General features: G+C 37.4%; 2 protein-coding genes, 1 long non-coding RNA gene and 1 pseudogene across 3 annotated transcripts; 3 read left to right on the top strand and 1 right to left on the bottom strand.

Moving 5' to 3' along the window:
• The first annotated feature begins 277 nt into the window (after positions 1-277).
• On the top strand, positions 278-1,177 carry LOC148958784 (uncharacterized). Its single transcript, XM_089111196.1, has one exon. It carries the CDS (start codon positions 278-280, stop codon positions 1,175-1,177), a length of 900 nt encoding a protein of 299 aa, XP_088967322.1.
• A 603-nt stretch (positions 1,178-1,780) lies between these two features.
• LOC148958783 (uncharacterized) lies at positions 1,781-3,028 on the top strand. Its single transcript, XM_089111160.1, has one exon. It carries the CDS (start codon positions 1,781-1,783, stop codon positions 3,026-3,028), a length of 1,248 nt encoding a protein of 415 aa, XP_088967286.1.
• Positions 3,029-3,061: 33 nt separating this feature from the next.
• LOC148958782 (uncharacterized) lies at positions 3,062-4,631 on the top strand (annotated as a pseudogene).
• Positions 4,632-14,199: 9,568 nt separating this feature from the next.
• On the bottom strand, positions 14,200-19,861 carry LOC148958781 (uncharacterized). The gene is made up of 3 exons (XR_016144227.1): positions 19,742-19,861; positions 19,592-19,637; positions 14,200-19,362 (listed from the first exon to the last, which is right to left on the bottom strand). It is a non-coding gene; the product is annotated as an uncharacterized LOC148958781 (long non-coding RNA).
• Between the last annotated feature and the right edge of the window lie 1,402 nt (positions 19,862-21,263).

Here is a 21,263-nt window from a genome sequence, read left to right as displayed (position 1 = left end):
GGCTTGATACACCAAAAGGGACGCCATTACACTGCTACGTACCTGTTTGAAAGATAAACCTTTGGAATTGATCAAAGGAATTGGATCCGATTATGATGCAGCATGGGAGTATTTGGATGCTATTTATGGAGACCCTCGTTTTGTATCAGATGCAATCACACAAGATATTACCAAATTCAGACCACTACAGGATGGTGAAGATGCCCGTTTTTGTGATTTAGTGCACCTAGTCAAACGATGCTACAACACGTTGAAGGAAGTCGGTATACCAAGTGATATGGACAATAGTCATATGCTTTCAATCATAGAGCAAAAAATGTGTGCTGATGACAGAAAAATATGGGCACGTTACCTGGAGCAAGAGAAAAAAGTTCCAACTTTACAAGCATTAATGTTATGGATGACAGTGGTGATGAAGTCTCGTATGCGTGCTACAGCACCAATCAGATCAACCTTTGTTCACAAGCGTACCGTCACTCATGTCGCTAGTGAAAGCAGCAACCGCAACATACTAACAAGACACAAGTGCTGGCTTTGCTCAAACTCTTCACACTGGCCAGATCAATGTATAAAGTTTGCTGGGCTCAATGTGAATGACCGTCACAAAGTTGCCAGAGAAAATCATGTTTGTTTTAGCTGCCTGAAAAAAGCTGGAAGAGATCACAAAGCCGCCAACTGTATTTGTCGCAAACAATGTCCAGTCGTTAAAAATGGTATACGTTGCAACGGTTTCCATCATCATCTCCTGCACAAAGAGGAAAACGGCACAGTAGGAGTCGGAGTTGCCATCGCATCTGATGACGGAGAAGCAATCCTTCCAGTTATTACAGTCAACATCTCCAATTCAAGAGGTTTCTTCAAGCGAGGAAATGTATTGTTAGATTCAGGAGCACAAATCAGCTTGATACGTCAAGAGACAGCTGAAAAACTAGGACTTAAAGGTCAAGATGTATCAGTCAACATTACAAAAGTTGGTGGAGAGGAAGAAACATTAAAAACAAAGAAATATACTATTACAGTTTCCCAAATCAATGACCAGAAACAGTATTCAGTCAAGGCAATTGGCATTCCAATAATAAGTGATGGTATCAAATCTGTCAACACATCCAGACTACAAGAAATTTTCGGACTGCAAGCAGAAAAGGTGAGAAGAGGAAATGGCCCAGTGGACTTGTAAATCGGCATAGATTATGCTTTCATGCATTCAGGTAAAACAAGGCAAGCTGGCCATTTGATGGCTCGACAGTCTCCACTTGGATGGGTATTTTTTGGAGCAAGACCAGGAGAGACATGTGAAGTAACAAGCATACTTCATGTGAAGTATACAGAACCAGTTGACCCTGCTGCCTTTTGGACCACGGAATCAATGGGAGTTAATATGAAGCAATGCATATGCACTGCAGACAAACTGAGTGAAACTGAGAAGGAAGAGGCCATCGTGTGTTAAGGTGGAAAACCAATGGCTATTTCCATATCCATGGAAAAAGGATCCCAATCTTCTACCTGACAATAAACAACTGGCAGTGAAGCGTTTAGAATCAATGGAACGTCGATTGAAGATTAAACCCGAACAAGCAGAAGCTTATGATAAGCAAATGAAAGAAATGAACGAAATGAACTTTTCAGTAAATTGACAACTGACGAATTAAAAGAATATAAAGGCCCTGTGCATTACATCCCCCATCATGCAGTCCTAAGACCAGAGAAGAAAAGCACACCTGTCCGAATCGTGTTCAACTCATCATCAGTGTTTCAAGGTCATCAACTCAACGATTATTGGATGAAAGGCCCAGACCTATTGAATAACCGTTTTGGAGTCAGTCTGCGTTTCAGAGAAAGAGAAGTAGCATTGATTGGTGACATATCAAAGATGTATCATCGAATATTGATACCAGAACAAGATCAGCATGTACACAGATTTCTTTGGCGTAATTTAGAGACACACAGAGAGCCTGATGTTTATGTCAAGACAGTTCTTACATTTGGGGACAAACCAGCTCCAGCGATGGCACAGATTGCTTTGAGAAAGACTGCAGAAGAATGTAAAGAAATCAAACCGAAAGCTGGAAAGGTGCTGACAGAAAATGTTTACATGGATGATATATGTGAATCAGTGAAAACGGTAGAAGAAGCAAAGAAGCTAGCAGAGGATATAGATTTTGTTCTGAAGAACGGAGGTTTCCAAGTCAAAGGATGGATTTCAAAGAAAGAACTGCATGAAAACAGCAAGCATACAGGAGAGTCAGATGCAAACCATATGCTGAAAGAAGAAGCAGATGAGAAAGTACTTGGAATTTCTTGGAACAGAAAGTCAGATACGCTGTCACTTAAAGTTGACTCTGACTTGATGAAACTCATTGATGAAGAAAAGCATCTAACAGAGAAGGTAAAACTAACCAAAAGAAGACTACTGTCTGAAGTTGCAAAGATTTATGATCCAATCGGATTGGCTGCTGCATTTATTATCAGAGCTAAGATTGGAATACAGGAACTATGGCAGACTGGAATTGATTGGGATATAGAAATTCCTACAAATATGCGAGGGAAATGGAATGAACTGTTTAAAGAGATGAAAGAGCTCAACAATATTTTTTTCAGAAGACCATTGCTAACAACAGATGTCAAAGAAAAACCATCATTGTGTTTGTTTTCAGATGCGTCACAAGAAGCCTTTGGAGCATGTGCATATCTTCGACAGAAGATTGAGAATGGCAAATTTGATGTTAGATTCGTTGCTGCCAAAACAAGAGTTGCACCACTAAAACAGCTAACCATACCACGCTTGGAGTTACAAGCTGCTGTCCTTGCATCACGTCTTGCAAAAACGATTCAGGAAGAATCAAGGATCGAATTCAAGGATGTTAATTTCTTCACAGACAGCTCAATAACATTAGCTTGGATTCAAAGTCCATCACGCAGTTACAAACCATTTGTATCATCCAAGATAGGAGAGATTCAAAGCAATTCAGACCCTAGCCAGTGGAAACACATTCCTGGGGAAAACAATGTAGCAGACCAACTGTCATAAGGGATTCATGTACATGAACTGAACGGAAGATGGATGCACGGACCAGAGTTTCTACGAACTGCGGAAGGATTATGGCCAACAAAAGCTATTCCGTCACCAGTCAAAGAAGACAGTGAACGTCGTAAAGCTACAAAAGTCTGTTTGTCGATAAACACAAAGCCTGAAAATGTTATCAATTATGACACAGTCTCCAGTTGGCCGAAGCTTATACGAGTTTATGCATGGATCAAAAAACTAGCTGAAAATATCAGACGCCTGAAACGTCATGTACCATTTAAATATGGACCACTGAAACCCGAGGAACTCCAGAAATCAGAGTTGTTTCTGATCAAAGATGCACAAAAAAGCTTACATAACCGTTTAAAGAAAGGTGAATTCAAGTCACTCAGTCCTTTTATTGACGAAAATGGAGTTATTAGAGTTGGAGGCAGAGCAGATAAAGCTTTAGTGTCTTATGAGACAAGACATCCAGCCCTACTGCCAAGTAATCATAGGATTTCACTGCTGATAACTAGACACGTACACCAACACAGGCACACCGGAGTTGAAATAACCACAGCAAAGATAAGGAGGAAATATTGGATACTTACAGGCAACAAAATAAGCAAATCTGTTAAATTCAAGTGTGTGTTCTGCAGAGAATTGGCACACAAAGCAGAAGAACAACAAATGGGAAGCCTTCCTGCAATTCGACTGACACCGCAAACACCACCATTCTACTACACAGCATGTGATTATTTTGGACCGTACAATGTTAGAATTGGACGTAATAAAACAGCAAAGCATTATGGTGTCATATTTACATGCTTGAGTACAAGAGCAGTTCACCTAGAGCTAGCAACAGATTGTTCTACAATGGAATTTTTACAAGTACTGAGAAGATTTTTTTGCATTTGAGGCTATCCAGCAGTAATTTTGAGTGACAATGGAACACAGATGGTTGGTGCAGAGAGAGTTTTGAGAGAGATGATAGGGGAATTCGACACTGACCAACTACAAGATTTTTGTGCAGGGAAAGGCATAAACTGGATTTTCATCACACCGGCAGCACCACACCAAAATGGATGCGCAGAAGCACTTGTAAAGAGCAGCAAAAGAGCATTAAAAATCGCTATTGGTGAACAAGTTTCGAGACCCTTGTTTGTTTGATGGAAGTTGCAAACTTATTGAACCAACGCCCAATTGGTAGAATTCCAAATGATCCAGATGATGGAGCCTACTTATGTCCAAACGATCTTCTGTTAGGAAGAGCTACCCCAGAAGTACCTCAAGGCTCATTTCAAGAAACTAAAGATCTCAAAGGGTAGAGTTTGTTCAAAAAATTGTAAAATCATTCTGGAAATGATGGATACGTGATGTTTTTCCATCACTTGTTCCACAAAAGAAATGGCACATGGACCGCCGCAATGTCCAACCTAATGACACAGTTACTGTTGCCGAGAGCAACGCAATCCGAGGTAAATGGAACATTGGAAGAATCCTTGAAGTATTCCCGGGACCTGATGGACGAGTGCGCAATGTCAAAGTAAAAACAGCAACAGGAGAATACAGTCGCCCAGTGACAAAGATAGCAGTTATATGCCCAGCAGAAGGATATGAATAAATAACTTTACATATTTGATAAGGACCATCGGGGGCGGAGGATGTTTTGTTGATAATATATTCTTAAAGGACATTATTATTATGTTGACAAGTTGCTTTGTATTATCCCGCTCTGTTTTATTCTTATGCAAATTAGTTTTAGTTAGTAGTATTCACACGTTGGAAAATAGGACACGATCGTTACTGCATGCTAACCAGGAATAATATTTAGACAGAAACCAGCTTATCAAAGACACTTTAGAGACATCACCATAAGTAAGTAAGTTTATTTTATTGTATTTTCGCATTCAGTTTCCATTCCAGTTATTCAGTTTATCGCCGCTGTAAGACGTTTTGTATTTATTTATATTCATAATTTACTTGCTTTAGATCGAATAAGATTTTCATTATACGATTGGGTGTCTTGTTCTAAAGTCTGTCCTGTGAGGAAACATACTTGAGGAAACATAGGCCATTTTTTACGGACCGGCAATTTGTCTTTTTTGGCCAAAAAGCCGACGGTAAACACAATTTTTCAGAGTTTGACTGTTATTTGATAACTGATTTTCAAAAAAATCGAATTTTATCTCCATTATTTGCACCCTGTCTTAAACAAGGGCTATGTCTTAAACAAGGGCAAAATTTGCAATGTTTTTTTATGAAAACCACTTCATTTTATCTAATATTTTCCCTTTGAAGCATTATTCAGTGAATTATTAACAAACTGGTTAACATATGATCACTGTTTGTCAATTTAACTGTTAGCAAGTACCTTTTGCAGGCAAAAAAAGTTTTTTTGAGACTTTCAAAAAGTATAAAACTCTTGCCTTAGTTCATCTACTTCCTGTCTATGGTATCTTGCAATATGAGGTGCTCTTACATTTCATAGAAAAACCGCTCGTCGGTGTATCAAAAAAAACTTTTCTCAAAATCATCACATGATGTTCATTCAATATTAATTGGTAAGGCAACTCAATTTTCTAGAGGAATTTACAGATTTCGACCCCAAATCTACCGTTTTCCCTTGAAAAATGCTATCTGAAAAAATTGCAAAACTCACGTTTTTTTAAAGAAAATGGAGTCTGTCTGAGGAATCGAACAAAAACCGTTCATCGGTGTATAAAAAATAACTTTCTCAAAATCATAACACGATCTTCAATCAACATTCATTGGAAAGGCAACTCAATTTTCTAGGTCGGCAATTTCATTGCCATTAAGGTCAGTTAGCCAAGGTGGGTCCACCCTGTTCCTAACAAGAAGTCTCTTAAATATAGAACACTCTAGATGTGGTTTGAATTCGTTTTGACTTCAGAAAGTTTGTTTCTTCAGAGATTATGTTTGTTTCTTATTCCACCTTAACTTAGTATTTGCCGGGCAGGTACACTCACTTGCTTGTGTACAGTCTGTGGTGTGAAAACATGATCGCAGATGATATTTTTTTGCTTCTCAGAAAGAGGTTCCGATTCGCTATAGTAGGTATCCAAGACCTTTCCAATTTTATTAGAAGGCAAATATCCGAAAGTGTAAATATAGTTTGTTAATCCAAGCAAGTGAACTTTGGCACACTGAGGACAAATGAAAGTTTCAATGACGTCACTATTGTTTTTATCAAGGAGTATACATTTCTAATGAGACCAATTCAGGCATTGAAAACACAAAATCCATTCTTCGATTTTCGTTCCCGGATTTGAGCTAGGAGACATGGCTTTGCCACAGAAACAGCACAAGTCCTTGTTTTTGCTGCCATCTTTGATAAATTTTTCTTTTTTCTGCCGTGGACAAACTAAACCAACCATCTTCCAATACCTTTTTCAGCTTTTCCATAGAGCCTCCACTTGATTCAAGCGCATTACAATAACAATTATTTTTGTAAACTGAAAAGCCTGGTTTCTCTTTAGGAGTCAAAGTTTGTTGTTTCTCAGGGTCATTAGAACTTTTACTGTCAACCTCTTTATAAAAAACATGATCTACACCAACCTCATCGTTTTTAATGTTATTTCTTTCATTTTTACTGCCTGGACCTTTTCCTTCATGTTCCTATTTAGCTGTTTCCTTATCAAATTGCAACTCTCCCTTCACTTTCCTAGCAGTGGCGTAACAGAGCAGTGTGGGGCCCTTAGTGAAAGTCGTGTTTTGGGGCCCCCAAACTTAACTAAGGTTGAGTCAAATTTTAGAGCCTTATCATGACAAGGTTGAGGTTGTGGCAGCCGCAGTGCACAAATGGAACAGGGAATGAAACCATTTCTTCAATCAATGTTTGTACCCCAGAATGAACACCTCATCATGCTAGCACCATCATATCCCTGTCCCCTGATTCTTCGAAAGTCAATTCCAAGTGATTCTACAAAAGTTCTTGCTGTCTAAGCAATACCTTTCGCATCTGGATTAGTTATCTTAACAAACCTCATAAAACTTTGCACAACAGAGCATTTGTCACCAACAATCTGAACCCAGCGTACTACTACACTAAGCTGATTGACCATACATATGTCACTAGTTGAATCAAGGATTATTGACCAAAATGGGGACACATTGATTTTTTCAACGAGGGACAATCGCACTGATCTTGCAAGCAACTCAATCAACTCATTTTGAATAGCTGCACTCAAATACTTTGTGGCTCGAGTAGGAAATAGTACCACTTCAACCAACACTACATCGTATTCAGCTAACAAAACAACCATACCAAGAAAATTTCCTCCTTCACAAAGCCCATCCTTTACATTTTCTCTTCGACCTCTGAAAGCTATTGATACTGATGCCAAAGTCAAGACTATTGTCACAATGCAATGGAGAAATTTAACCCAAAAACGAGAGTTTTTTCGTATCTATTGTTTGTTTTCTTCATCTAAGTTTTTGCCGGATTTCCATGCAGTGTATACAGAAGCGGCTTGGATGTGCATGAGTGTACTGTCGTGCTGCTTTATTTTTTCCAGCATGTTGCGGCCAGTGCCATTATCACCATTGATCCAGCCTCGCTGGCTTTTGTAATTATGCAATGAACAATCAGCAAACAGCCAGCAAACCTCGCAGTAAGGTTCCTTTATTTCCATCGAGTAACAGAGCCATAGCCTTGGAACCGAAATATTTTTTATGTGTTTGTTATAATACCTAGCACTAAAATTTGCAGTGACAGATCCATCTTCCTTCATGCACTCGAATGTACCACCTGGTCGACATGACCCATGTTGTAAAATCAATTTCTTAAGATCTGCATCAAGCACACCTTCACAAAAATGACCACAATCAGTTGGATAAGTCTTTGAAAGATAAAACTGGCATGATTTTACTTGAGATACAGCTTGACTCGCACTTTTGTTGTTCTTTTCAGACGTTTCATAAGAATTATCAAAGACAGGGCTCGTGACTTTTTCTTCGGCCATTTCCCCCTGCGGAGGGAGACTTGTGCTTGGTAGCTTTTGGTCTTTGTTTTTTTCAAAAAACAGCGAAATTGACTTTGTGTTTGCTGTAGTTGCTTCGATTTTACATTTCAGCCCTGTTGCTTGCACCAGATTCATAAAAACGCTTGTGATTGGAAGACATTGTGAAATGGATGCAAGAACAGTGATCGGTATGCTTGAAAACAGAATAGATAAACATTTTCAAACTGTTTTATTGAGAAAATCAAGAATATTTCAAATATCTGCGATTTCCTCGTAAACTAAAATTTTATAACGGATATAGATATGCGTTAGAAGGAAACCTAATTGACATGCATTATCTTATATCATTATTGTGTTTGCTCAAAAATCATATCCCGTCCTGTGCCCACCTTCATGCTGCTGTGAATGCTATTAAGAAACATTTGTTTTTATCCAAAAACCCGCCTTTCGAAAACTTTTCGAGGCCCAAATGTTTGGTGGCCCGTAGTTTTGTGTTTAAAGGTGCACACTGTGCGTTATACCACTGCTTCCTAGACCAATTGACCTTTCTGCTTCTGGTGGTTTCTGATACGTGCCAGTTTTCTAGTGGCGTTTCCCTGATTGATTTGGACCCTGTTTTTTCGACCATGATTCCTCCAGTTTGTGAACTGAGCTTTCAAAGTCATCTTCGGAATGGCAAAGTTACTCTTGTTCACAAAGCTTTTTTATGTATTCTTCCATTTTGAATTTTGCACTTTTTCAGGATCTTTGAAAACATCTTGCTTATCACTACTTTTTCTTTGGGCATTATCCTTTTCGGCGTTCATACCAATATAAATACCATTCAAGAATTGGAGATGCAAACCTCTCTGTTCCTCCCATCATTTTTTTACAAACTTGTTAATGGGCAGTTTTAACTGAGATATGTCCTTTTTTACTACACTGACAAACTGCTCAGCATAGTCATTTGTGGTATTGCTATCCAAGAAAGATCTTTGAACATCACTTTTTTGGCTTCTATGTAGCTATTGCTATGTTTAGATTGATCACCTAACAAAATATTTATCCATAAAGTGATGCATGGGAGCTTCGCAGTTCAGCAACAAAAATAACCTGTCATGAAGTACATATTTCTTCAAGAACTTTGTGCTCGCTATTTTTAGAAATATCCCCATCCCCATCATAAACCTCTTCATTTTTTATGTTTATTGGGACTGAATCATGTTCAGTACGAGTTTTCTTATTATTTTTCTGCCTACATGAATCTTTAGGACTGTCTGTCAAGTACTCATCTGAATCATATCCAAGCTCCTTCTCCCAAAGTGTATGGAACAATGAGTTGACATTAGGAGCAATCGACTCATCCCATCCTATAGGTTCGTCTTAAATTCCAACCTCCTGCTCATCCATTCCAGTCTTCTGTCTGCTGATCAGAAATTTCTTCAAACATTTCATCAAATGAATTGATATACCCTCTATGTTTTCAAGCGATTTAACAACTGTTTTAGTGGCATACTCTGATGTAATGACCTTTTTCCCACATTTCGCAAGAGATATTGCATCTCTTGATGTTTTGCAGTTCATCAGACGCCCAAAGAAGCGCATTGCAAAAGGGTCCATGTGAAATCATCCATGGGTTGTGACCATCATATCTTGGATTTCGATTATATTTTGCACAACCAAAGCCTCTAAAGAGACTACAAAAACTGCAAAATTTAAGCTTTACATCTTCAATAATTTAGAAGTTACATCAATCCAAAATTTACGCTGAATCAGCAAATCTGCAGAAAATTGGGCGTGGTACGCACTGACCCGTATCTCCTTTAACAGTTACAATTCAAAAACTATTGCAGATATCAGACTAATATTGGCAGGGAACCAAGAAACTAGCTGAATATTTAAAAAATGCAACTTAAAAAATCTATGATGCTTATTAACTAGAGAAATCAGGCTTTTCCTAAAATTATGAAAAAATTGAGTTGTTTGCAAATACATTGAAATTTAAGGGTGTGGCCAAATAGATACAAGCAAACCTTTCAGACTAATTGGAACACAGTTTTCTCTTAATTTAGCACAATTGTCATCAATTGTTTGTGAAGGCACAAGGAGTAAGACGCATTTTAAAATTAAAGTTCATTTTCGCAGAATAATAGCTCTGAAACGTTAGGTGTAGCTTCATATTTCTCTAAATTTCATTGTAATGTTTCCTGAAAATTTCAATTTGTCAAAAAACTGTTATATGGCAGTTTAAGCTTTATATAAATATCAATTTCAATTCATTTACATCAATATAAATACAAAATATCCTGTTGGTTTGTCCAAATCCATGTCACTCAAAGTGTGAAGTATTATGTTGGTGCTGTTTTGTTTACAAGATTTCCAGCAAATGCAGGATACTGTGTCTGGGTTAGCAGAGTTCTCTGATCTCAAGTTATTACCCCCTCCTTCACTAAATTTCCAAGAAAATTTCAAATATTTATGCTAATATTTCTGCTCTGTCAGAAATTTTAGTAAATTTTTTTACAGTTAGCATTTAGCTTCAGGTTTTTCTTCGAAATTCTAATTAAGCATTAAGAAAATAAATTCTTCTGTGCTCACAGTTGAATTGAAGCAAGCCGAGTATAAAATTGATCAATAGACTAGATTGTTAGGCAATAGGAAATCATGCTTAGGTGTAAATTGATTTAATGATAGTTAACACATCATTTAAATGCTTCCTCCCCTCCTATAGAGATATTTTTATTGCCTTTGACTTCCTCTTCATTTCTTGTAATGAGTCATGCATTGAGTGGGTGTGTTAATTTGATGATATGAGATTCATGTTGAGCAATAATAAAAGAGGAGGTTCTAGCATTTGGTTGAGCCTGGTTTTCAAATATCGTAATTCGTCGGCAACGATCCCCGATGCACAGCAGTCCCGATGATCAGGGACGATCCCTGATGGTCGGGGATGTTCCATGATGGTCAGGATGTTCCCCGATGGTCGAGATGTTCCCCGGTGGTCGAGATGTTCCCCGGTGGTTGGGGATGTTCCCCGATGGTGGGGGATGTACAGGATGTACAGGCAAGGCAAGAAATACAGGCAATTTTCAAAATTCCCAGACGTCCCCAACGTTTTCATTTAGGTCAGCAGCCTTCTGAGATGCTCGAACTTTGGGTCAAGAGCAGTGACCTCTGCACCAGAGCCAGACCTTGCCCTTTGTTTTTGAAGATAGCTGCTAAAACTGGTCCTGATGGACTCGTACATTCTCTTTACCACATCGATATTTTCACTTATTTATGCTGACACGGCATTCCCACTATTGGCCATTTTGTTTCGATCCTGGAAGTCTTTTGATGCTCGATTGTAAATTCGCGTATGATATCAATGAAAACAGCATCATCTTCTTTAGCTTGAACAGGATTAGGCAAATGTTACGAATCCATGATGCCCAAGTTATAAAACTGTGGTCTCCTGGGAACGTTTTTGTTTAGTGGATTATATAATGTTGATGGCATAACTGATGATTCACCACAAAAAATGAGAAAATTAGAATAGGAATTATAGCACCACCCTTTCTGGGCTTTTATGTTTCCTTCACTGTCGAAAGCATTCCAGTTTTTCCACGAAACAGTTACCCTCGCTTGAGTGAAAATGACCTCACTTGAGACATAACATTCCTGATCTATTGTTCTCTTTGCTATCGTCTGTGGGAAGCACCGCGAGAGTCAAATTATTTTGACTTTTGCGATGATCGGGGATGATCGCCGATGACCTGGTTTTCGTATGTCATAAACCATCGCAGACTGCCAGCCTTTTGTTTTCTTTTACAAGCAAGATGGAAATGCAGCCTTGCAGTTTTGGAACCTTATTAGATGATTTGTGCCACAAAAAATCTTTCACAAGAAGAAGGCATTTAACTCTTTTTTTCTGACCTACCAAGAGAACATCAAGAGGTACTTCTATGGAGAAGCAGGTTGAATCAACTTGATGATGGTGGAAATATTTGCAAACACGACAAAATGATGTTTGGACAAGTATTTGAAAAAAAGTCCGTAAACTGTTGTGATCCATTTAAGCGACACCAAAAAAAACAAAGGTAGCCTCAAAAAAGAGTCAAAAGAAAGAGGGTTCAATGTTTTGCCTTGGTGGAAACTTTGCAGGAACTGCTACCAGCAAATACTTAAATATTATGGTAAAAGCCAGTCTGAAAGCTCACATATTATTGATGAAGAAGAAAAGAAAGAGCACTTCATATTGTCATGCCATTCTTTTGAAGAACAAAGACATGACCTCCTCGCTTGTGTCATTCCAGTACTGCACTCAAATTTGAACTTATCTTGTGTCATTCCAGTACTGCACTTGAATTTACCAACGTTCCTAATCCTATCCTTTTACAGATTCTTTTGTATGGCGACAAAAAATTGCCATTTGAAGTAAATAAATTCATTTTGGAATCTACTATTCTGTATATTTCAAGAACGGAACGCTTTGAATGATCATAAAATCAGTTTCATCAAATATCCCTTAATCTTGTGTCTCACCCACTTATTTGCTATTTTCAGTTTTTCAAAACGTATTATCTTGTACCTGTAATCTTCTATATATATATACTTCTTTTTTTTGTAACATTGATTAAGTGTAAGTGTAGCGTTCGTATTTGTTTCTCTAGTTGCATGTAATGGCCATGGGGTTGGCATTGTCCATTGCTCTTCATGGTATTGTACCTGTAGTATCGTAGAGTAATTAGCAAGTAAAGTAGAATGTAATTTGTATTGTAACATTTTATCTGGATATAAAAAAAAAAAAAAAAAAAAAGGGGGAGAAGATGTAGAAATTAATGATCCCGAAATTTCTAGAGATATTGTCTGGAATTATGTGGCATTTCACCAATAAAGTTTCATGGTATCGAGAAACGAAGGAGAGTATTGTTTGCAGAGGAAAAGCTTAACAGAGTGTTCAGGGCCCAAGAAACTGAAACGGCAAGAGCTATTTGTGTTAATGTTCAGGGCACAAGAAACTGAAACAGCAACAGCTATTGATCTTAATGTTGAAGATTTAGAGTAAAGCTGTAGCACACAACAGTCAAATACATCACTTGAAGGTAAAGATGAAGATTTTGACAAGCTCATGTATCTTTTGAAAGAAAAGTTAAATGTTTCATCCTACAGAGAGAAAATTAAGATTCTACTCTGGTGCCCGAATCTTGGTCAAGAAGAGATGCTGCAAGATTCTGTGGTGTTTCAGAGTATCTTATCCGAACTGCCCGTTAATTGAAATAGGTATATAAGCTGATCCTGAGCCTAAAGCTGCGTTCACATTGCACAAGCATTTACTTGCATCATTGCGCAGTAGGTCGCAAACCATGTTCTAATATATTTCTTGGATAATCTAAAGTATATATGGATTATTTCAATCATCCCATGGCCTGTAAACGTTTGTATTGTGTGGGCCACTAAAAAGCGCTTCTTGCAATTATTTCTGAAATTTAATTTTCACGTCTTTCTTTTCCCTCTCTGGAACTATTCTAATGAGTGGCAATAAACTTAACAAAAATAATTGGTCTGGGTCACTTTCTTCTCTCTCCTGTCTTTCGTTGTTCTTTGCTAGAAGCTGGAATTTTTCCTTTTCTATCTCTATCTTCTCCTTCTCAAACATCATTAATTTTTCGGTCTCATTTTCTACGCCTCTGCACCTCTTTCTTTTGTTAATTGGTTTCTGTAGTGGTTGGCAGTCAGCTGCAGAAACATCTTTGGAAAACCCTTCTCTAGGAAGTATTTCTCAAGCCTCCATTGCACTGTTCTGTGAAAGAGCTGGAGAGGGATTTTTACTAACATTTTGGAGACTGATCTCCCCAATTTTTGCGGCTGTGAGATTGCCTGACATCTTTCTCCCAACCATAAAATTTTTCAAAAAAACATCATTTTGAAAAAAGGCCATTTTTAGAGGTACTGGTCCAGTGGTAGCCCAGAATCACCTGACTTTCCCATGGGTACTTTTTTAAGCTCTATTCGAAAATTGTCACACATTGCTTTCCATGTTTTTTTTAAAACGTCCATTGAAAAAAAATTATTTCCAATGAAATACGTTTGACATCCAATATTTTTATTTTACCCTAGGTATATGGCTACTGGTGAATCATACCATTCACTTGCATTCCATTTTCGAGTTGGTGTTTTGACCGTGTCAGGGGTTATAGAGGAGACAACAAGAATTACATGGGGCTGTTTACGGGAAAGAACTTTTTTTTAAATGTGAGCATGAATTTCGAATTGCTTTGGCTGTGTAGACGGAAAGCATGTCAGAATAAGAGATGTGGACCGTGCTGGGTCTATGTACCACAATTATAAACAGTTTTTTCCATTGTGCTACAAGGTTGGGCAGATGCTAATTGCAAATTCATTGCAATTGATGTTGGAGCTGATGGAGGAATTGTTCGTGTTTCAAGTTTAGGAAGATGCCTTGATGATGGCTCCCTGGATATTCCCCCCCCCCCCAAAAGGGCTCTACCCAACACAGATGTTGTTTTGCCATTTGTAATCCTTGGTGATGAGGCCTATCTGCTCACTCCCTACCTCATGCGACCTTTTCCTCGTCAAGATCTCAATGATGCAAAAAGATCTTCAATTACAGACTTTTTCAGGCTCGTTGGTGTATTGAGTATGCCTTTGGAATCTTACAAGCAAAGTGGAGATTTTTGGCAACTGATGTGGATATCAGTGTAAAAAATTGCGAGGAACTAATAAAAGCTATTTGTTTCTGGCATAATATAATAGTTGAAAAGGAAGGCTTGCGTTTTGATGACATGGCAGAAAACTTGTGGGGTTAAAATAATGTTAGAGGAGATCGAGCAATTCAACAACAAGCTTACCGGGGTAACAATATAAGCCTAGAGATTCGAAATAAGTTCATGAACTATTTTAACAGTTCGTCAGGAGAAGTCCCACGGCAAAGAAATATAATTAATTAAGGAGAGTTATTTGCAACATGTGAAATGCTTATTTGTCAAAATATGAAAATTTTATCTTTCACACAAGGTAATTCAAAAATTTACCTTGTGACTGCATTATATCTGCTATTTCTTCCCTGCATTTAGATGTGAAATTGCGATTACAATGTTTTGTATTCTTTGGATCCCATATTGCGGGCCTTTTTTCAATTTCGGTGATGAGGAGCTCGAAATCAAGGGTGAGCACAGCAAGGGGTTAGAATTGCAGAAATTGTGATGCAAAAGTTGGCGCCAGTAAATGCTTGTGCAATGTGATCGCAGCCTAAGAATGGAAAATGCATTGAAGTCATGTAGAGGAAGCAGTAAGTCTATTTTATGAAATGCGTTAGTCATACATACAATTCTTGATTTTGCAGAAAATTACAAATTTGTCGTTCAAGATGAGGTGCAGATCTTTCATTGGAACAATCAACAGTGTACCTTGCAGCCGGTTATCATCGGAAGGTTAGAAAGATAGTTCTGACTGACATGTCCCTTTGTGTTTTATCACGATACCCCACATTAGTCCACAAAGTTCAGCAGAAAACTACAGCGTACGTCAATTTAAAGCTTCCACATGTCAAAGAAATGCATAACTTTTCAGATGGATGTGGTGGACAATACAAAAACTTTAAGAATTTTGTCAATCTCTGTAAACATGAAGATGATTTTGGTCTGTCTGCAATATGGTCTTTTTTTGCAACTTCACATGAAAAATCCTCCTGTGATGGGCTTGGAGGTGCAATCAAAAGATTAACAGCTAGGGCTAGCCTAAAACAGCCTTTATACGGCCAGATACTTAATGTTATATCAATATTTAATGTACATATGATACTTACTTTACGATACTTAATGTAAAGAAGCTATGCCAAAGATTGAATTTGCCATGATAAGAAAGGAGGAAATGGTGGCTGTAAGAAATATGCAAAGACAGCGTTATATGCTAGGCTAAACAGTACCAGGTACTAGAAGTTACCACCATTTTAAACCTTTGCAAGATGGGTTGGGTGAGCAATTTAAATGCCTAAGTCAAGATGATCAGTTTAGTTCAGTTTATTTCAATGACAAGCAAGGAAAAAATCTCAACCAGCACCATGGACTTCATTGCTTGCTGTTATGATGCCTTGTGGAGGGTAGGTCTAGTTGAAGAGATAGACAGTGAGAATTGAGGTGCAAAAGTCAAGTTTCTTCATCCACATGGACCATGTAAAAAATTTTACATGGCCACCAAGAGATGACGTTTGCTGGGTAACTTGCACAAAAATAATGTGTAAAATAGAGCCGCCAAACACTAAATCTGGTCAGGTTTACACTATAAGCGACATGTATTTGAACAATATCAACAGGAAATTTGAAGATTTTTTATCATGATGTTATGGATCCTTGCTGGTAGTACAATTATGGTGGTGAATGAATTGATATTGAGATTTATATAAATCTTCAGCTGTTATTGGGAATTTTGTGATAAATTGAAATGTTGAGGAACTAAATGAGGCTACACCTAACGTTTCAGTGCTATTATTCTGCGAAAATGGACTGTGATTTTCAAGTGCATGTTAGTCCTTGTGCCTTCACATACAATTGATGAAAATTGTTTTAAATTAAGAGAAAACTGTTATGTTTCAATGAGTTATAAAGGTTTGCTTGTATCTATTTGCCCACACCCTTAAATTTCAAGGAATTTGCGGACAATGCAATTTTTCATAATTTTAGGAAAATGCTTGATTTGTCTAGTAAATAAGCATCACAAATATTTTTAAAATGCATTTTTTAAATTTTCAGCTAGTTTTTTGGTTCCCTGCCAATTTGAGTCTTATATCTGCAATAGTTTTTGAATTGTAACTGTTAAAGGAGATACGGGTCAGTGTGTATCACGCCCAATTTTCTGCAGATTTGCTGATTCACCAAAATTTTTGGATTACTGTAACTTTTAAACTATTCAAGATATAAATCTGAAATTTTGCAGTTTTTTTAATCTCTTTAGAAGCTTTGATTGTGCGAAATATGATCAAAATCCAAGACATGATGGTCACAAATTTTCTTTTCTCTGGATGATTTGACATGGAATGACCCAAAATGAACCTGGCTCTTTGTTGAAAATTTTTTACAATGTTTTGCTGTTGCATGTTTTTTGCTAAGTTTCATTATAAGTGCAGCGCAAACGTGTAAAAAAGTTTTAAAAAAATCAGTCGTACTTTCGTCCCTGTTCACAATTCTAAATGCTCTGTTCAAGTATTCAATAGGACTTTCATTTCAAAACATTTTAAGGCAAGCTAGGATAATTGCCCAACTGAAATCTGTCATTACCATTCTAGGATTTGTAGTTTCTTTGTTTTTCCTATATTCCTTTTAATGTATCATTTGCAAAAACTGTTCAATGGTGGATTGGTTGTGCTTACCAGATATGAATGGTGGATATGAATTCGCCGATTGGCAACAGATGTGTTTCAGCATATGGATTTCTTACTACAGCCATACAATATAAAAGCCATTTATGCTTATCTGTGACAGAGCCAGTTGCATTGATGTCATTATGTATGTGCTCATGGTACAACATCGTCATTATTTTATCACTTAGAATAATCTGTAGATTATCCGGATTTATGATTGGTTTTTGGATATATCCAAACTCAGTTCTAAAAGTCCACCTTAATCTCATTGATTCCTTTTCGTCTTTGACTCTCAGGGGGACATAACATTTTCCGGCAATGTTTGGCAGCTCCTAGCCGCACGCTGAGCTAAAGATGCTATCTCTTGGCACACACTGTTAGTTGTACCTACACCTGACATCATCATCTTTCGCCTTCTCCACCTACGGCAGATTGCCCATCAATATTTGACAATTGTCTCCATAAATTCTGGTCCATCATGGTACATTTTATGTGGTGGGAGGTAATTGAGTTTTTCAATACTACACTCAATATGATTTAATTGGTCCTGACATATTTCCTGCTGAAAATTGTAGGTCATTTAATTATTTAAGATCCTCTCTGCATTTTTTTGAGGGAGGCACTGATAAATTGTCTACAAGGTATTGCGCTATCACATCCTGGCCTTTGCAACATATTTTTAAAGAAAAAAGATTACCACATTTATGTAGGACATTACCATTAAAAGATATTTGCATATTACTACTGATTTGGTACCCGATGGTCAACGAAGCATTATGAAAACAACCATCTTCAGTGCACTTTGCTTGGGCATGAAAATAGACAGAAGACTCTTTTCGAGATCCCATCTTCTTGACAAAATTTTCAAAGATAACCCAACAGCAGTAGGGACTGTCTACTAATAATTTTGGTGAAATATTTTACCGACTCAGAATCAAGTCTAAGTCTAGTAGGAGCGCCAAATTGTGAGATCAGGTAATTAATTGCTATTCTGAAAGTAAAGACACTGAAACCTTGCTTAAGATAAGATTTGCCTCTATTTCGCTTGGTAATTTTGACCTGGCAAGCCTTCTCATGAGATCTGAACTGTACATACCTTCCGCAGGCATTTCAATTAACTTAGCACCATTTAAAACAATTGTATCTTTTTGTCTTTCATTTGCAAGATCATAAAGGGTATCTAAACATTTCTATGTCTGCCCTTGAACCATTTTTTGTTGGAATTCGATATTGGGACATCGCTCAAGCAACTTCGGCAAACATTTTCCCTATATATGTAGCTTCAAGTTCCAGGGTAGAGATACTAATGCTAGCAGTATTGTTTCCCAATGGGGGTTCATAACGTTCAGAGAAGGATTCAGTATTGGTATCAGCACTATGTCCACAAGTCATGTTACCTTTTGGAAAAGCACTTGCTACTTGTTTCTCAGTGTTGGAACTTTGTGTAGCAGTTTTTGGTTTGAATTGAACTGCATATCTTCAATGTTATTAAAAGGATCATTGGCAGGTAAATACACCATTTAACGATAAGCCGAGCCGTGTTCTTCTCGGGGTCTGGCACGAGTTATTGGGTGAAATAAATTTTTTTTTTCGCCATAGTTACTGCAAGTTGTTACGTGCAGTGCAGTGCAGGTTGCTCGATTTGAGAACATATCACTTCACTGTTTCATTGTTAACAAGCAAAAATATTTGCTGTGGGTAGTCTGTCATCTTCGGGAACAGCTTTTTTAAAATCTTTCTTGAGTACCTTGCTCTGGGGGTTACGCAAATACGCTCTGAATTGGCATTGTGCTTAGGCCGTTTTTAAACAAATATGGTAAATGGGAACTGTGCCATAGTTGGATGCATAAACAGTACTTACAAGCTTAAAAGATGGAAGAAGGAAAGATGTGAAATTCATCCAGAGCTTACTCACAGCGAATGCTATTGTCCAAAGCCCTTTCGTTGTTCCAAGTAAGTTGAGGTTTTCTGCCATTAGGGATGAGTGGATTCGCGCAATAAATCGTACCAAAGACAAATACGATTCATGCACTCTATGATAAAACAATAATCATTGTTAAAATGACAAACCTTTCTGGCTGCACAGAAATGTGTAAATCATTGGTAGCATCCATGCCAATGTTTCAAAAATGAAATGCATTTTGGAAACCTTAAGCTATGACTTTTGATTAATTGTTGAGAGTTACACTTGATTCGAAAAAAGTAACTTTCAAAAAACAAGTTGTCTTCTTTGAAATGATGGCTAAATGTAAAAATACCAACCTTTGTGCTGTCAGCTACAGACCTTCCTGGCAGTTCGAGATTGTTCCTGCGAATTCAAAATGGCAAGCTTAAAACATAAGTATGAATATGCTGAACTTTTTTTGTCAGGACTACCATGATTTGAACAAAAAGAAAAAAACTCCTGCTTACTATTGATGTGGTTTTCTGAAAATGGAGTGTATCCAGTACTGACCAATCAAAATTGGATGATGATTTGTGCGACCCTAAAATGAAATAAAGTAATGGTTAATACCTTGGTTCGGTTGGTAAATTCCAATTGTAATTTAAAGAAATGCTACATTGTTGCTGTGCATACATTTCCAATCATAAATTGGATCTGGAGAAGCAATCAAAGTCAGCCCTTCAGGCACTCACTAAAGGAATTACGGTATGACAATAGTAAGAACCCTATAGATAGATAATTCGATAATTCAGCAAGGATCTAGCTATGGCCAGCAAAGAAGGTTACAGCACAGTCTTGTTGGCTTGTCTGCAAGAAATGAGAGGAAACAGAGATATTTAGACTATGTATAGAAATGCCTTAAATATCTTTGCAGTTAAAAGACATTAAAACGTGACTAAATAGAGCTATTCAATATGTCTTCCCATTTCAGGCTCAGAATATTTAAGATCATTCCAGTTTGGCATGGCTGCCATAGATCCCACAATGTCTGGCTTTGACAATGACATTGTCAACAATGACGCTGTATCCGCGAATAATTTTTGCATGGGCATCTGCTTTGCAAAGCATTATTTCTGTTGCTGTTTTATTACTTTGTCTCCAGAGACAGTAAAAAACTCTTTCTTGATGTAGATGACGCTTCTTTTCTTGATGGAATCTGAAAATGTTGATTGTACCATCAAAATACAAAATCAAATGTAGTAATTAGGCAAATTCGAGGTTACTGAATACCAAGTGTAATTGTTTAATGATGACATCATTGATTTGAAAGAATACAAAGTCTTTAACAGCATTTGATGAAATTGATAATCAGTGGAATTGTGCGTGTTGTATGTCGGATAATGCGTGTTGTAAATTTGATGTAAATGAGTTTGAATGTAATCCTTTTGTAGGGTCCTTTGCCTTCCGTGGTTTGCTTTGCTTGTCACGTCCATATCTAATGATGTTCAGTTTTGTTCCTAGCATTACGACTCACTCACGTTAAAGACTGATCTTGTGATTAGCAAAAGTTGACAAGCTTAAACAGACATGAGTTACCTTCTAGAGAGATATAAAATATAAAGCATCCAATTACATAAATAATTGCTTGTTTATTACTAAGGCAGAATGTTACACTTGAAACCAACTTACTCAATTGTTTGCATCAGCCTTTGGGTAATTAAACTGCCTGTTTGTCTTCCCACTTACACTTATCTTCTATTCTTGAACCAGAGATCTTCTACCAGAACCTCTTACCTCTTCTCTATATCCCCATGTTCTCTCAGCAACACCGCACTGAAGCTTCACTTCCTTACTATTCAACATCTTGCTCGATATGGAACAAGAAGGAATACCAGGATAATCAGTCTGCTAACTGCTGATGGTTCAAATTTTCTGATAAAGTATATACCTATTGTACACACAAACTTAATCATAGAAATTATAAACAATACGAGATGTTTAATTATCAGCAATGAAAAACAAAGCAATCAATGCTTCCCTGCATATTTG

Source organism: Rhopilema esculentum, chromosome 11, assembly GCF_057945365.1.
Source record: "Rhopilema esculentum isolate cy_ngs chromosome 11, ASM5794536v1, whole genome shotgun sequence".
In the NCBI taxonomy this organism is placed as follows: Eukaryota; Metazoa; Cnidaria; class Scyphozoa; order Rhizostomeae; family Rhizostomatidae; genus Rhopilema; species Rhopilema esculentum.
This window is presented reverse-complemented; position numbering and strand designations above follow the sequence as displayed.

What these genes read in the sequence shown, in the direction of transcription:
- LOC148958784 (XM_089111196.1), top strand. Translation starts at nt 278, where the DNA reads ATGGACAATAGTCATATGCTTTCAATCATAGAGCAAAAAATGTGTGCT.
- LOC148958783 (XM_089111160.1), top strand. Translation starts at nt 1,781, where the DNA reads ATGAAAGGCCCAGACCTATTGAATAACCGTTTTGGAGTCAGTCTGCGT.